The sequence below is a fragment of the Eschrichtius robustus genome, chromosome 7, assembly GCF_028021215.1.
Source record: "Eschrichtius robustus isolate mEscRob2 chromosome 7, mEscRob2.pri, whole genome shotgun sequence".
NCBI lineage: Eukaryota > Metazoa > Chordata > Mammalia > Artiodactyla > Eschrichtiidae > Eschrichtius > Eschrichtius robustus.
Window position 1 is genome coordinate 104685118 of NC_090830.1, and position 12730 is coordinate 104697847.

The 12730-nt window shown below is 38.9% G+C and overlaps 1 protein-coding gene across 4 annotated transcripts in view; it reads right to left on the reverse strand.

The window, feature by feature from the left end:
* IDE (insulin degrading enzyme) overlaps positions 1–12730 on the reverse strand; it is a 111553-nt gene that overhangs the window by 67244 nt on the left and 31579 nt on the right. For 2 of the 4 annotated variants that reach the window (XM_068548210.1, XM_068548209.1), the window contains exon 2: positions 10849–10951. The exons of the other annotated variants lie outside the window; for them this stretch is intronic. In XM_068548210.1, coding sequence (XP_068404311.1) covers positions 10849–10951 — 103 coding nt within the window. The remainder of the gene's footprint in view (positions 1–10848; positions 10952–12730) is intronic. 4 annotated transcript variants of the gene reach the window in all.

The following is a 12730-nucleotide window of genomic DNA, read 5'->3' on the forward strand; positions in this document are numbered from 1 at the left end:
CAGTTTTTAAATGCCCATTTTTTAAATCAGATATTTTTGATATTGAGTTGTGCGAGTTCTCTATATATTTTGGATATTAACCCTTTATCAAATATGTCATTTGCAAATATCTTCTACCATTCAGTAGATTGTCTTTTCATTTTGTTGATGGTTTCCTTAGCTGTGCAACAGCTTTTTAGTTTGATGTAGTCCCATTTGTTTATTTTTGCCTGAGGAGATGCATCCAAAAAAATATTGCTAAGAACGATGTCAAAGAGCATACTGCCTATGTTTTCTTCTAGGAGTTTTATGGTTTCAGGCCTTACATTTAAGTCTTTAATCCATTTTGAGTTTATTTTTGTATATAGGATAGGAAAGTGATTCAGTTTTCCCAGCATCACTTGCTGATGAGAATGTCTTTTCCCCAATGTATGGTCTTGGCTCCTGTGTTGTAAATTAACTGACCCACATGTGAGTGGGTTTATTTCTAGGCTCTCTATTCTGTCCAATTGATCTATGCATCTGTTTTTGTGCCATATAGTTTTGATTATTATAGCTTTCTAGCATAGTTTGAAATCAGGAAGCATGATAGCTCCAACTCTGTTTTTCTTTCTTAAGACTACTTTGGTTATTAAGGGCCTTTTGCAGTTCCATATGAATTTTAGGATTATCTGTCCCGTTCTCTGAAAAATGCCGTTAGTATTTTCATAGGGATTGCACTGAATCTGTAGATTGTTTTGGGTAATGTGTACATTTTACCAATATTAATTCTCCTATCCATGAGCATAATATAATCTTTCCATTTATTTGTGTCATCTTCAATTTCTTTCATCAACGTCTTATAGTTTTCAGAGTTCAGGTCTTCCACCTCCTTGATTAAATTTATTCCTAGGTATTTTATTCTCTTTGATGCAAATGTAAATGGGATTATTTCCTTCATTTCTCCTTCTGAAAGTTTGTTATTACTATACAGAAACACAACAGATTTCTGTATACTGATTTTGAATCCCACAGATTCACTGAATTCATTTATTAGTTCTAACAGTCATTTTGGTGGAGTCTTTAAGGTTTTCTATATACAGTAGCATGTCATCTGAAAATAGTAATCCATTACTATGTTGAATAAAAGTGGTGAGAGTGGGCATTCCTGTCCTGTTCCTGATCTTAGAGGAATAGTGTTCAGCTTTTCACCATTGAGTATTATGTTAGTTGTGGGTCTGTCATATATGGCCTTTATTATGTTGAGGTTGTATTCCCTCTATACTCACTTTGTTGACAGTTTTTCTCATAAATGGATGTTGAATTTTGTCAAATGTTATTTCTGCATCTGTTGGGATGATCATATGATTTTTATTCTTCGTTTTGTTAATATGATGTTTCATGTTGACTGATTTGCAGATGTGGAACCATCCTTGAATTGCTGGAACAAATCCCACTTCATTGTGGTATATGACCCTTTTAATGTATTGTTGAATTTGGTTTCCTAATATTTTGCTGAGGATTTTTGCATCTTTGTTCATCAGGAACACTGTCATGTGATTTTCTTTTTTTTATAGTGTCTTTACCTGGTTTTGGTATCAGGGTAACACTGCCCTTGTAGAATGACTTTTGAAACGTTCCTTTTCCTCTTTTTTAGAATAGTTTGAGAAAGACAGATTGATATTAAGTCTTTTTTAAATGTTTGGTAGAGTTCACCTGTGAAGCTGTGTGGTTCTGGACTTTTGTTTGGAACTTTTTGATTACTGATTCAACTTCATTTCTAGTGATCTGTCTGTTCAGATTTTCTAGTTCTTTGTGATTCAGTCTCAGAAGATTGTATGTTTCTAGGAATTTATCCATTTCTTCTAGGTTGTCCAATTTGTTGGCAAGTAATTGTTCATCACAGACTCTTATGGTCCTTTGCATTTCTGTGGTATCAGTTATAACTTCTCTTTCATTTGTTTTTATTTATTTGGGTCCTCTCTTTATGAGTCTGGCTAAAGGTTTATTTGTTTATCTCTTCAAAGAATCAGCTTTTAGTCTCATCGTATTTTCTATTGTTTTTTTAGTCTCTATTTCATTTATTTCTGCTCTGATTTTTTTTTTAATTTTTATTTATTTACTTATTTTTATTTATGACTGTGTTGGGTCTTCGTTTCTCTGCGAGGGCTTTCTCTAGTTGCGGCAAGCGGGGGCCACTCTTCATCGCGGTGCGCGGGCCTCTCACTATCACGGCCTCTCTTGTGGCCGAGCACAGGGTCCAGACGTGCAGGCTCAGTAACTGTGGCTCACGGGCCTAGTTGCTCCGCGGCATGTGGGATCTTCCCAGACCAGGGCTCGAACCCGTGTCCCCTGCATTGGCAGGCAGATTCTCAACTACTGCGCCACCAGGGAAGCCCTGTTCTGATATTTTTTATTTCCTTCCTTCTACTAACTTTAGGCTCTATTTGTTCTTCTTTTTCTAGTTCCTTTAGGTGTAAGGTTAGATTATTTATTTGAGCTTTTTGTTTCCTGAGGTAGGCCTGGCTTGCTATAAACTTCTTTCTTAAAACTGCTTTTGTTCTGTTTCACTGATTTTGGAACATTGTATTTCCATTTTCATTTGTCTCAAGGTATTTTGTGATTTCCTCTTTGCTTTCTTCACTGGCCCACTGGTTGCTTAGCATCATGTTGTTTAGCCTCCATGTGTTTGCGTTTTTTCCATTTTTCTTGTAACTGATTTCTATTTTCATACCATTGTGGTCCAAAAAGACGCTTATTTAATATAATTTCAGTGTTCTTAAATTTTCTGAGACTTGTTTTGTGGCCCAGATGTGATCTATCTGGGAGAATGTTCCATGTGCACTCGAAAAGAAGGTATATTCTGCTAGTTTTGGGTGAAATGTTCTGTAGATATCTATTGAGTCCATTTGATATAATGTGTCACTTAAGGTCAATGTTTCCTTATTGATTTTCTCTCTGAGTGATCTATCCATTGATGTAAGTGAGGCTTTAAAGTCCCCTACTATTATTTTATTACTGTCAATATCTCACTTTACATCTATTAATATTTGGTTTATGTATTTAGGTGCTCCTGAGTTGGATGCACACTTACAAGTGTTATATCTTCTTGTTGGATTGATACCTTTATCATTATGTAATGCCTTTTTTTTGTCTTCTCTGACAGTCTTTGTTTCAAAGTCTATTTTGTCTGATGTAAATATTGCTAACCCAGCTTTCCTTTCATTTCTATTGCATAAAATATCTTTTTCCATCCCTTCACTTTCAGTCTGTGTGCATCTTTAAATCTGAAGTGAGTCTCTTACAGGCAGCATATAAATGGGTCTTTTTTTAATCCATTCAGCCACCCTATGTCTTTTGATTGGAGCACTTAGTTCATTTACATTTAATTACTTACAGGGATATACTTATTGCTATTTTGTTAATTGTTTTATGGTTGTTTTTACAATTCTTCTCTGTTTCTTTCTTATTCTCTTGTTCCTTCCCCTGTGCTCTGATGACTTTCTTTAGTGTTATGTTTGTATTCCTTTCTCTTTATTTTTTGTGTATCTGTTATAGGTTTTTGTTTGTGGTTACCATGAGGTTCATATATAACAAATCTGAAAATCTGTTTTGCTAGTCCTCAGGTCATTCTCAGAGATAGTTGTCTATATGTAGTTGTAGATTTGGTGTGTCCAGGGGAGGAGGTGAGCTCAGGATCTTCCTAATCCACCATTTTGATCCAGATTCTAGAGGAAACTTTTTATAGCCTATCTATAGGGTATAATCATTCCTCTCCTCCCTCTTAACCATCATTCTTTCACAGAATGATAACAATATTGTTTCTGAGGAGCCATATTTGTACCTAGGAGGACACATCGATGGGGATCTGCAACAGGACTGGTTGTGCCATGAGTTGGTCAGTGTGCTGACCTAGAAGAGTTTTCAATTACCAATAACTGCTTTTCACATATTTCAGAGGTATCTACTAGAGCAAGTGAGGTGAGAAGTTGTGAAAGTATTATTATTGGGTTAACCAAAACACTGCTCAAACTTATGATATTCAGAGATAGGGCAGATCTGGAACTGATGGGTTTGATATTCACATGCTCAAAACCTAGGAAACAACACCATTGAGGAAAAATCCTGTGAAGTCCTAATAAAAATAAGAGACCTGGGTTGTCCTATGAAGGCAGCAAAAGCAAACACATAAAAACAAACATACAAAAAGTTGGAAGGACCCCAAGAAACTTTTGTAATCTGGTGAAGACTTGAATGTCAGAGTAGGAACAGTCCAATGATCTTAACAGAGATGTTTGATTTCTCTTACAAAGGACTTCACTTCCTCTGACAATCCTCTCCTTTCTTCTCTAGGAAGGCTGGAGTTACACTGATGGGAAGGGACCTATCCCTTCACTGCGCCCGTAAGTTGGTATGAGTGCAGTGAAAAGATTTTCCAGATCTGCAGCATGTATGTTTTTGAGACTAAGAGTGAACGCTATTTTTGTCTATGTTGGGGACTGCTTAAGAGACAAAAACTGAACCTGGTCAATATACTAATCAGGTAAAGCCAAAAACTTATCCGAAACTACAGAGAAAAAAAATGATCCTGTGCTAACACATATGCTTTTTACCTGGAACACAAAAGAAGTGGATCTAACTGCTCTTTAAAGACTGACAGACATCCAGATTTAATGGTAAATCAGAGGTGACATAAATAGGCACGCAATTAATTTTGGATAAAATATTTTTCTGTGTTAAAATCACTGGAGATTGGGACTTCCCTGGTGGCGCAGTGGTTAAGAATCGGCCTGCCAAAGCAGGGGACATGAGTTCGCGCCCTGGTCCGGGAAGATCCCACATGCCGAGGAGCAACTAAGCCCATGCGCCACAACTACTGAGCCTGCACCCTAGAGCCCACGAGCCACAACTACTGAGCCTACACGCCTAGAGCCCGCGCTCCACAACAAGAGAAGACACCGCAATGAGAAGCCTGCACACCGCAACGAAGAGTAGCCCCTGCTCGCTGCAACTAAAGAAAGTCCGCGCACAGCAACGAAGACCCAACGCAGCCAAAAATTAATTAATTAATTAATTTTAAAAATTGGTACTGGAATGTGCCTATGTTTTAAAAAAAAAGTCTCTGGAGATTAAGAGAGGGAAAAATCCAGTTTGCTTCTATCAGAATATCTTTCTCTATGAAATCATCTGTAACTAGTCTTCTGGGTAACAACTGAACAACTGATTAAATAAAGAGGTTCACTCTTATTAAGAATGTCCCCTAACCTACTGTATAGCACAGGGACCTATACTCAGTGTTTTGTAATAACCTATATGGGAAAAGAATCTGAAAAAGAATAGATATATGTATATGTATAACTGAATCACTTTGCTGTATACCTGAAACTAACACAACATTGTAAATCAACTATACTCCAATATAAAATAAAAATTATAAAAATAAAAATGTCCCCTAGATCTTCTTTTGAGGAGAGTATTTGGAATTCTGGAGATCAACACTATAGGTCATACTAAATGTGTAATACTGATTTTTTAAAAAAACACATAGTACTTTATAGTATTAATAATCTTGCCCTCTTTATAGTAAAAACTAATTTCTTTAAAAATAAAGCATAAAATATAATACTAACATTTTGGAGCTATAAGGCCACCATGGACAATTCAAAAGCAATTTGAAAGTGAAAAGGCATTATTATTATTAAGAACTCCTTTCTATTTCATTAGCTATAAGCTACTTAAGTTCAATATCGAAGACAAATTAAAATGTCTAAGTGGAAAGTCTTCAAATAGTGTTCTGTTGTTAAAAAAAAATTCTCAGGGTAATAAAAAATGGTCTATCTAAGCCTCCAAAGAGGGTCACAACAATAATAATCCTGGTTAAGGTATTTCCCAAAAGACAACCTGTTTGGACTGCAGCAAATGCCTTTGATACACAGCTGGCTTCAAAAACTTTAATTTGGGTTCAACATACATTACTATTTTAAAAATGAGTTCCAACCTAGCAGCAAGATTAAGATTAAATAAGCCACTAGGTAGCCTCCATTAAGACCCCCCAGCAAGAATGACAGCATTAAAAGGCAACATTAGGGACTTCCCTGGTGGCACAGTGGTTAACAATCTGCCTCCCAATACAGGGGACACGGGTTTGAGCCCTAGTCCAGGAAGACCCCACATGCCTTGGAGCAACTAAGCCCACGCGCCACAACTACTAAGCCTGTGCTCTAGAGCCCGCGAGCCACAACTGCTAAGCCCACGTGCTACAGCTACTGAAGCCCGCGTGTCTAGAGCCCGTGCTCTGCAACGAGAAGCCACCGCAATGAGAAGCCCATGCACCACAACGAAGAGTAACTCCTGCTCGCCGCAACTAGAGAAAGCCCGCACGCAGCAACGAAGACCCAACACAGCCAAAAATAAATAAATAAATTTATTAAAAAAAAAAAAAAAAGGCAACAGTAAAAAAAAGCTCCATGTGCACCACAGAGGATGCCTAAGCTCCCTACTGTAAGGCTCTACCAGGAGGGAGGGAGAAGGTTGGAATTCTAGCGATGGATTCCACTAAGTGGGAGCAAAAACCAAAGGCTATTTATTTTGGTTCCATTGCCATTGCTTATACCCAACTCCCTCTACTGTGTTTGTCCCAGCTAGTTTGAGCTAGGGGAACCAAGGGTTACAAATGATTAAAATGCAATGATGATGATGATGATGATGAAGCAAGCTCTAAAACTTCTGTTCAATCCACAACCATAGTCAGGACATGAAATACAGCTCACTTTGGTAGGACAAACTGTCTTATTCTGTGGGAGGTGAAAATTTCATTATAATTAAGATAACCACCCTCAACTATATGCTACATTCTGTACTTTTTTCATGGTTTAATTTCCCTTGTCCAGATTTTCATTTTCTTAGAGGAAAAAAAAATGATCAGAGTCCATCACAGGCATGTATATAACTCATTTGGACATTGAAGCTATGTCCGTTTAATATTCCTGGTGTGGTTAAGAGTAAAGAGATGGATTTTTTTTTCTATGAATCAAACATAAAAATTAACCCAACTACTTTTAGACATCTGTACACCAGATCAAGGACAACTATAAATTTCTAAGCTGGCAATGCTCCCAAATCAAATATCGTGACTTCTTGAGGAAGTAAAAGCTAAAAGAAACAGTAGCGACGTTTTCAAACAAGACCCATCCCCAGCAATCCATATTCAATAGGTACAGTCTGCCTTTACCTACAGCATATCTATCAATATGTCATATGACAATTTGATTCCCACCTTCTGGAGAACTGAAAGAAATGATCAGGAACTCCTCTGATGATGATGAATTTCTCAACAGCTTGCCTGCTTGTATTTATACTGATGAGATCACATGTCCACCCATCTCAACTCCCTCATTAGCACTTTATTTATTGCAAATGTTCTCTAACATGCACCAAAGAGCAAGCAAGCAAGTACTGACTTTTAGATGACAAGCTAGTGCTAACTCAAATGCTTTTCCGGACATCTATTTGATATTTTTAACCTGTCGAAGTCAAAATCTTGGAAGTAATACAGGGACATTATCATACAACTTCATAATAAGGCACAGAATTGTCAGTGTTTCACATTCTGATAAACTGGAGAGATGTTTAGCAATTACAGCATATCTTGTAATTTTGTTCAGCATTTAAAACAGTGACTAAAATCACAGAGGGTAAAAGCTGGAAAAGCCATTAGATGTTATCTAGTCCTTTGTAGTTCTTGAACCGGCAGCACTAGCTCTTTCTTGTAAGCTTGTTAAAAATGCAAAATATCAGAAACCACTAGAGACCTACTAAGCCAGAATCTGCATTTTTAACAAGATCCCCAGGTGAGCCAGTCCCCTCATCTTACTTTTAAGAAAACTGAAGATCACTTGTCCAAGATGATACAGCAAAAAGTTACAATTAGGACTTAGCTCTTAACTCCCAGTCCTTGTCTACCTCAGCACCCTGATAGCCAAACAGTTAAGGTCCAGACACCACACCATACACGCTGGCTACAAAGATGAATACACCAGAGCCCTTGCTCTGAAGGAACCTAGACTTATGACAGAGATGAAAACAAGACATTATTTTTTAAGTGTGGTGACAAAGTTATCCCCAGGGAACTATGGGAGTAATAAAAGGGGCATCTAACTCAGTCCAGGAGGGGAGACAGGAAAGAGAGCAGGTGAGTAGAAGCATGCCAAATAACAGGAAGGGGAGACCTGAGCAAATGAATGGTGGTGAAGAAAAAAATGTGAGGCATTCAGCGGAAAACCAAGAGCTTGATGTTAACAGAACTACAACCAGAACTTCCACTGAAAGATCATGGACTTTTATCTAGGCTAGGCCTAAATTGCAGGTCTGCAAAAACAAATTCCCAAACAGATCAATTATAACTTCCTGTACCAAGAGGAAAACTTTTACACAAATAATCTTTTACTCAGATGACCCTTTACAGTCTTTTTTCTCACGTCTCTAAGTGTTTCACAGCTGATTTAATAGAAGATTGAGCAAGTTTACTCTGCCGTTTGCTCCCTACCCACCCCATAGCCTGAGACATATTTAAAGTTAGACCTGATCCATTTCTAATTTCTAAATGGATGACCTATAAACCTGAACACATAAATGACTGGGCTAATAGTCAAATTATAAATCAAAACCTCCCTTCTGTGGAATCCATCCATCCACTCCCAAAACCATAGGCGGAAATGAAGCTTACCTATGGCACTCCTGAATGTGGAGGAGGTACCCAGAGAGAAAATGCCTTGAATCAGAACCACTCCACAAACACCCTTTCTTCCCTGTACAAGGCAGAGGTTAGTAAAACAGAATATCAAGGCAGTGGTGATACGAGCCCTCGGATGTCTCACTATAAGACCACATATTCCCCAATACTATCCATGTTACTTGACCTAAAAAATGACATGTCTCAGGGAACCATCTACCCCAGCGGTCCCCAACCTTTTTTTGGCACCAGGGACCAGTTTCGTGGAAGACAATTTTCTACAGATGGGGGTGGGGGTTGTGGGGGTGGGAATGGTTCAGGCGGTAATTCGAGCGATGGGGAGCGCTGGGGAGCGCTGGGGAGCAATGCGGAGCGATGGGGAGAGATGGGGAGCGATGGGGAGCGATGCAGAGTGATGGGGAGCGGCAGATGAAGCTTCGCTTGCTGGCCCGCTGCTCATCTCCTGCTGTGCGGCCCAGGTCCTAACAGGCCTCGGACTGGTACCAGTCCCCTGATCTACCCCATGGCTCTTCAGTTACAAGACCAGTGTATCTCACTTCATGCGCCAGATAGATCATAAAGGTGGGTATAAACTAAAATCCTGTCAATTAAGTCTTACTTTCCCACGATGTGATGCTCTGCCTTTGTGCCAGGCAGCATGTCCGCTGTTCGAACTCTGTGCCCTCTGGAAAGGAGTTTACAATGAAAAAACAAACCCTTAAGTGAACAAGGGTTATTTTAATTTAAAGGAATCCTACAGCAGTATCATTTTAGAGAAAAGAGCTTTTGCAAATTTTGTTTTAGCTTTGGTACATACATATCAATGGTTGTTCATTCCAAAAGTGACAAGCTTAGCTATGAACAATTTATAGAGACTTTACGAAGGTTTAAACAAATTAACAAAACCTCCATTTTATACCTCTTGCCACAGTTAACTACAGGTTTCTTACAGTCGTAGTTTGCGGGCCGAGGGTGTTTCACAAGCATCCTTCTTCCACAGGTAACTTTCAGGCTGTTAGAAAATGTGAGATAGATGCCACTGTAGAAAACTAATCCTAACAACCACTCGTGGAGGGGATATGGGGATATGTGTGTACAGCAGAAACTAACACAACATTGTAAAGCAATTATATTCCAAGAAAGATATTTTTTTAAAAAATCGTTCGCATTTTAGAAGCGTCATATGCTTTATAAACTGCTCGTTGAATCTTTCCATTTTCTGTAAGTGGCAGGTCACAGCAGCTGTTCATGGCCATTCTCCTCAATCTCAGATGAGGAAACAAAAGCTCAGTGATTAAGTGACTTGTCCAAGGTCATTTACACAATTGATTTGTGGCAAAGCTGGAACTATAAAGAGGAAGCGTGGGAAGGGGAGGAGCAGAAGGTGAGGCTTAAGGAAATCACATACGGCTTTCTTCCCCAGATCCCCGTCATCACCCCCTCAGCCCTTCCCTGACCCCATTCTCCTCCCTTACAATCCCAAATAACAAAAACAAGGAAATAAAAATTAAAATAGGTCAAAATCATGCTCTAAGGAGATTTTTCAGTTTTTCACTCATTCCTCCCTATATAAAATAGACAGAGGTAGTGGTAGGAGCCTGGAAGAATGTTTCCAATCTGCCAAAGTAGTCTCTGGGCTGAGAACTATATTATCTACTTTGCTGATAAAAAATAAAAAGGAAAATGTATGGTAGGTTTAAATGTACAGCAGGTTTAAAGAGAGAATTGTCTCTCTGTACAGAATTGTCTCATGGATGAAAGGGAATATGAAAATAATATTACAGCAGACATGGTAAGATTATACGTGATTTTTCAGAAGCATACATTAAGCCATAGGAATAGGGGAAAAAAAGAGAAAGTCATATAATCATCTTGGTACGTGCAGAAAAAGTATTTAAATTCAATAACCATTCATGTCTTTAAAAAAATGTCAGCAAACTAGAAATAGAAGAGAATTCCTTCATCAAAAACAAACTACAAAAACCACAGCAATTGTCATACACAATGATAAAATAATGCATTCATTCTCCATACCTACAAAAAAGATGCCACTATCACCTCTTCTATTAAACACTGTACTGGTAATTATGACCAGTCTGATAATGCAAGAAAAAAAAAAAGATGAGAAAGGAAGGGGGAAAAAAACTAACATTACTCACAGGTGACATCGCTGGGCACACAGAAAATCCCAAGAATCTGCTGACAACTTCCACTTTTGCATAGGATATAATAGGTCGTGCCAACCTGATTCAGCTTCAATAACTAGAAAAAGCCACAAAAAATTTAAAAATCACATTCTCATAGATGTTGGAGAGTTGTGGAAGCAATGAGGGTTGGATAAACTGGACTTCCAGAGGGGAGAGCCCTCTGAGGTGAGTGGATGATCATCACCTATTCTCTTCTCTGGAGGTATCTGCCAATTCTGGGTGCAGACTAAAGATCATACTTGACCCAAGAAGAAGGACTCTACTAAGGCAAGAGAAACAAATGAGGCTCTGGTGGGTGCATGAGCTTGGTTTGACAGATTAAAGCTCTAAGATGCCCCAAATTCACAGCTGATTTCTGCCACAGGAGGTTTTCTGAGATACCACTACATACCAACCAGAATGGCTAAAATGAAAAGAATAAAAAACACCAGTGATAGAGAAGTCAGGGCGCAACCCAAACTCTCATACACTGCCGATGGGGATGCGAACTGCCACAACTATTTTCAAAAACTGGCAGTATATACTAAAGCTGACAATATGACCTAACAGTTCATGTATTAGCTATATACCCCAAATAAATGCATTTATATGTTCATAGCAATACTATTCATAATAGCCAAAACTAGAAAAGATCAAATGTCCATCAGCAATGAAAAGGTAAATACACTGTGATATATTCACACAATGGAATAGTATACAGCAATGAAAATGAATAATCTAGAACAAAGAACAAAAATAAGGATGAATCTCACTAATGTAAGGTTGAGCGAAAGAAGTTAGATGCTAAAGGGTAAATGTTTTTTTTCTCCCATTTAAATAAAGTGCAAGAATAAGTAAAATCAAGCTATGCTTTATGTCAGGATGGTGGTTACCCTTGGGGGTAGTGGGTAGTGAACAGAAGAAAACATGAGGGGGGCTTCTGAGATGCTGACCATGTGCTGGTTATACAGGTATGTTCACAGAAGTATGGTCAGTTTGTGAAAATTCATCAAGCTGAACACTTATGATATATTTCGATTAAAAGTTTTTTAAAATAGAGTTTTTGAAAATATAAAACATAGTAAAATAAAAGAGGAGGGAGATAAATGAATTACTCAAGGCTGTAAAGATCATCCATCAAAGGTCATCCTGGAGGGACTTCCCTGATGGCGCAATGGTTAAGAATCCACCTGCCGGGCTTCCCTGGTGGTGCAGTGGTTGAGAATATGCCTGCCAATGCAGGGGACACGGGTTCGAGCCCTGGTCTGGGAAGATCCCACATGCCGCGGAGCAATTAGGCCCGTGAGCCACAACTACTGAGCCTGCGCGTCTGGAGCCTGTGCTCCGCAACAAGAGAAGCCACGATAGTGAGAGGCCCGCGCACCGTGATGAAGAGTGGCCCCCACTTGCCACAACTAGAGAAAGCCCTCACACAGAAACGAAGACCCAACACAGCCAAAAATAAAATTAATTAATTAATTAATTAAAATACTTTTTGAAAAAAAAAAAAAAAAAAAGAATCCACCTGCCAATGCAGGGGACACGGGTTCGAGCCCTGGTCCGGGAAGATCCCACATGCTGCGGGAGCAACTAAGCCCGTGCTCCACAACTACTGAGCCTGCGCGCTTAGAGCCCATGCCCCGCAACGAGAAGCCACCGCAATGAGAAGCCCGAGCACCGCAAGGAAGAGTAGCCCATTCACCGCAACTAAAGAAAAGGCCACGTGCAGCAATGAAGACCCAACACAGCCAAAAATAAATAAATAAAATAAATAATTTACTTTTAAAAAAAAGTCATCCTGGAAATAGTACCACTTAGATGTTGAGAAGTAGCTATCCATATCAAACAGGTGCTA